This window comes from Meleagris gallopavo, chromosome 4 (genome assembly GCF_000146605.3).
Source record: "Meleagris gallopavo isolate NT-WF06-2002-E0010 breed Aviagen turkey brand Nicholas breeding stock chromosome 4, Turkey_5.1, whole genome shotgun sequence".
Classification (NCBI taxonomy): Eukaryota; Metazoa; Chordata; class Aves; order Galliformes; family Phasianidae; genus Meleagris; species Meleagris gallopavo.
The window spans coordinates 38108159-38113398 of NC_015014.2; the positions used below are offsets into that span (position 1 = coordinate 38108159).

Genomic DNA, 5240 nt, shown 5'->3' on the forward strand with positions numbered 1-5240 from the left:
AGACAGTCAGAAACAGAGCCAATCAGATGCAGTAGCATGCTAATTCAGTAAAACATCATAAATATATTTTCCTGCCACAGAAACTGAATTCAGTGGGGACCACAAAATTTCTGTCACTATTCTTGTCATTTAAAAAGTCTTTTCAATTGACAACTGTACTTGTTTAACAGATGAGGTTGTTTTCAGTGAAAAATCTATCTATATATATTTATAGTAACTCTGCTATTGAGCTTCTCAGAAATCTCAGACAAATGCCATCTGGTCCAAATGATTTTTTGACATTTAATTTCCTGAGTTCTTCCTTCTTATACACGAACACAAAAATACATATATAGAGGGATGTGTTTAGAGAAAGAGGGCAGGAGAGCAAAGCAATGCCAAAGCCAAGGCTCCATACCCTTTCACAAGTAGAAGAGTTCTGCAGACAAGTAAGGAAGAGTGGAACTGTGGGAGTGTTAGCTATAGGTATGGTCCTTGGCAGGAATATTTTGGGAATACAGTACCCGCACTGTTAATAGTGGGAATGGCAGCCTCAGCAGATGACTGACCATTACAGCCCTACTGAGCAAAGCAGCATCTCACAGGTTTGGATAGTGTGTAAAGCAGGTGTGTTGGCTGACTGTGCAGGTATTCCAACACACTACTCTGAGATTCCAGAGGAGATAAAGTATGTTACCCAATCACAGCAATTTTTTGTTGTAGACAGAGGGTGATTATCTGCAGTCATTGTTACTGCAAGGTACTGAGACTACCAACTAAGCACCTGCACTAAATAAGGCATTGTCTGCATCAAAGGAAGAAAAAACAGAAGGAACAAATCGTACCTTGCTATTTATTAACCATTTAACCATTTTGACTCACGTGCTTCCACCTAAACCCTATATAAATTCTAAAAGCAATGATGTGCATAACATTGGTGTGGTAGGGTATGCATTTTGTCTAGGGTAAACAAAAATGTTGCTAGCAAATGCTATTAAAACATAAAAGTTCCTGGAGAACGAGACCATCAAACAAATTACCTGCCGCTCTGAGAGGGAGAGAGCATCTGTTTTCCAGTGGAAACGGTTATCAATAGGGCTGTGCCTGGAAGTTAAGGTGCTAAACTGAACAGCTGAGCAAGTTAAATCAGCCATTTTAACACAACATAAGAGTATTCTCTCCTAAGTGCAGTATATATGAAGGTGGAAGGGAGCAACACGTACGTGTTGTTTCTAGGGAGTGATTTCTGAGGAAAGAAAGCAAAGAGAAAGGAACTTACAAGTGATAAAGTACCAGCTTCCTGCAGTCTTTTTAAAGGAATCAGGGAGAAGACTAGATTCTGTTTACCTCTCAAAGCACAGCCATTCACTTCCCAGGCAGCCTATTTAGGTAAAGTGAAATACTTATATAATAGGAAATATATAATGCACAATCTTTCCTGGCCATATGTCAAAAAGTGAATTGGAAACATCCATAGTTAAAGAACAAGAATGCATTAGTAAGGCTTAAACAAGAGACATGGAGACAAACAGGTGAGAATTGCAAACTGTTCTTCTAGAGGATTTTGCAGCTGAATGTTTGGGATCAGGATTGAATAGGGGAAGACTTTCACCTTGAAATAAGAATTTAATCCTTGATCTCTTGATACTTTCCTGTTCTCCTCACATTAGTGTGTCAAGCTGAGAACTATCATCTAACATCTCTTAATTTAATGCAACAAGCAGCATCAAGGCTCCATTTGCTCCCAAGGTGACAAGCTCCAAGTTTCACTGCACAGACCTCAGCAGAACCATTACATCTACTGTCCTGCCTAGTTATTTAGACATATTTTAGCAAAGCAGTGTTATTTCTAGGCATTGGTGATGATTACAACCCATGGAAAATATCCCCTTCCAACTGCAGTGCTGCAAAGCTAAGAGAAGCAAGCCTAAGAGAGCCCCAGAAGAGTTCCTGCTTACTCTCCTGAGCAGCACTGTTTACCCTCTTGAGCACCACAGAGCACAGGAGCTGCTCAGGGTAAGCAGCTTCTCACCATCATCTCCCAGTTCCCCAGAGGACATGGGAATAATGTGAGTTCCTTCCATTACTTGAAGGGAACATATATACAGGATGGGGAACAACTGTTTACATGGGTTGATAGCAATAGGACAAGGGGCAATGGTTTTAAACTGAGACAGGGGAGGTTTAGGTTAGATATTAGGAGGAAGATTTCACTCAAAGGGTGGTGACACACTGGAACAGGTTGCCTAAGGAGGTTGTGGATGCCCCATCCTTGGAGGCATTCAAGGCCAGGCTGGATGTGGCTCTGGGCAGCCTGGTCTGGTGGTTGGCAACCCTGCACATAGCAGAGGGGTTGAAACTCAATGATCATTGTGGTCCTTTTCAACCCAGGCCATACTGTGATTCTATGAGTTGTCAAGAAAGGGAAAAATGCAGCAATAATGTTGCCCAGCCCAGCTCAGTCAGTAGCGGTTTAATTGTGCCTGCAAGACACTCTGGGTAGGCTTAAGCTTGGAAAATCATAATAAGAAAACATTATTTGCCTGTCCTTTATTGAAAATTTCAAGAAAACCAAATGTTACAGACTCTGGAGATTTCAGTAGAGAAACTAAGTGACAGGGAAGATAAATGCTTCCTACTGCCAATGACATATCCAACACAGAAATAGAGAGACTATTTTCATAACTTTGTGCTTTAAATGCCTTTATTAGAGCAACAAGATTTATGCTTCTGGCTCTGAAAGAGGGGAAGAGAAACTTAAGCTGTATAGTACATGAATGCATAAACGTGCGCATCAAATCAGGCAGAAGGAAAGAAGGAGAATTAAGTAATCTACCCCTACATAGGAAGGCCCACCCTGCTGTTCTCAATTTTCTTGACTTTTGTTCTTATTTGAACCTCTTAAAGAAAGCAAGGTACAGTTCAGTGTTCTGTGATCGGTCATGTCCTCAAACGGAATTAGCTTATCTCTTTCTTTTAAGCTGTATGAAAAACAAAGCAAGTAGAGAACAAATAAGTATGATTCTTCAAGTAGTTTTCTGTGTGTTATAATAGGAAAAAAAAAACAACAACAACCCTAAAAATACTGAAGAACACATTTAAACAAACAAACAAACAAACAAAAGGCATAACAAGCCTCTAATGGCAATTTTGGAGCAACACAATTACTTGAACTTCACACAGTTACCCTTTGACCAAGAAAGAGGAGAGAATGATAGCCCATAACATTCATTCTGCCTATTAGTTGAGGCATAAATGTTAAATACAATCACTGCCAAGGAAATAACTTACAATAAGGAAAAGCAAAGCACGATACAATTAAATAAATAAGCTCCCTGAAACATGCAGACCAAGCAAAGATACATGCATGAAGAGGAATGTAGAAAGAATTCTCAAATCCACAGTTTAAGGTGTTTTCCTGAATCGGTAAAAACACAATAAGTTTAGAGCTTATCTTTGTGAAAATTTAAATATGATTCATGTCTGTGTTTAAATCCTTTGGGATTTCAAGTATGTTTATACTTTAAAGGTGTATTTTAAATCCCTGCAAGCACACAGCCAGAAAATAGTTGGGTTTCTTTCCCCTCAACAGCTTGATAAATTAGCATTTATTAAGTGGAAAAACAAAACAAAACAACAACACTGTAATATAGGACAGGCCCTCTGTCCTACATTGCAACAGGCTTCCCACCCATGCTGTTACAAATACACACTTATTATGAAGTTGACATCAGGGCAGCCTGGAGAAGATGTTGCTATCTTTTAAAAAAACAGACATGTTATATACTAGATAGTAGCTATGTGACCTGCTCACAGAAAGGGCAGGGAGCTGCAGAGCTGCCTAGGCATCAGACTAGATGATAAGTGATATTCTGCATTGAGTAGTCCCAGGCTCAGCAGAGAGAACATGTGTCTTCACCCCATCCTGCAGATTAGGTTATCCCATTCTCAGAAGCTAGACTATGAGTACGGGAGATGTGCAGTTATGGTTTTGCCCATCCTACATCTACCCCTTTCTTCACCCAGTCTGTTTGCTTTCCTTAAGAGGGTACGGAGGAGTTACTCCCATCTTCCCTATCACAGCCAAAGATCGTAAGATCATTATTGCATCTGCAAAGCAATGGGTGAACCAGGTGGGAGAAACTGGGCAAAGTGAAGGGATCATTTCTAGGTCCTGGGATATCACTTTCTGTGGGTGCCTGAACACTGGGCACTCACCCACTATTTTCAAGGAAACAGCATTGCAAAAGCAGTAAAGATCTGACAAATCTCTTCCAGCCTCTAAATACAAAGGAGACATTGAACTCTGTAGCTGAAAGTTGAAATGCTTTCATCTCTTCTATGGCATTTACTTTTTCCATGTCTGAATGCAGGTTCAGTCAGCTTACCAGCCCTATTCCATGCCAAGTGGCCACAGGTATCCTTCAGGTTTCCCCAAATGCCATCTGAGTACATGTTGGCAGCTGGAATCAGCAGGCTCAACATAGTGAATATTTCAAGAACAATTCTCATGCTCTCACTTTGCAGGAGATCAGCAAGCTTTATACCATGATTCATATTCAGATGAGACAACAAACACAAACAATCAAATGTTGGGTCCCAGGCATTTAAAATATGGTATGGGTCCACATACCCAATTAGTATCTGAAGTCCCCCATAATTTTGGCTGTAGTTTTTTTCTTGCATTGGTCTCTACATGAAAAAGTACTTTGCTTTGATTTCTTTGTACTAGATGCATGAAATCATACACCAATACAGATTTATCCAGACTGTATACAGCTGTATTCAACCCAAGATTTCTTGAAACTGCATCAAAACTTCCCGAAAACTTTGCAAACCAGAGAAAAATGGAGCCCATCAGAATGGCTCCATTCTGAACTGATAACAAAACCCTAAAATAAGGCAGTTTCATGCTTAATTATGAAATCAACCTACTCATCCATCCTCTCTCTCTGATATTACTGGAGAACGAATCACTGAGCATCCATTTGCTAACCTGTAAATTACACTCATTTGTGTCACCATAACAGAATACCAGCAGATAGTGTCATTTTCTCTTTTCACCATCCTTGGAGATAAATATATTCAGCTCAGGCATACTGAGCAGCCCGTAGTATTTGCTGAAGTCTGAAGGGATTTGCAGTGAGGATCAGGACTGAAAATGCAAGGAGTTGTCTAGCTCGAGCTTTGCAAAGAAAACACAGTATCTATTCAACAAAAAAGGCAACAGGACCATCCCATCCCACATACCTTTCAGAGAA

The 5240-nt window shown here is 40.1% G+C and overlaps 1 protein-coding gene across 1 annotated transcript in view; it reads right to left on the reverse strand.

Annotated features, from left to right (window-relative positions):
* The window catches only part of UNC5C (unc-5 netrin receptor C), a 132947-nt gene extending 128456 nt beyond the window's left edge, over nt 1–4491 (reverse strand). Inside the window, exon 1 of the mRNA XM_031553273.1 lies at nt 4368–4491. Coding sequence (XP_031409133.1) covers nt 4368–4491 — 124 coding nt within the window. The remainder of the gene's footprint in view (nt 1–4367) is intronic.
* Nucleotides 4492–5240: the final 749 nt, after the last annotated feature.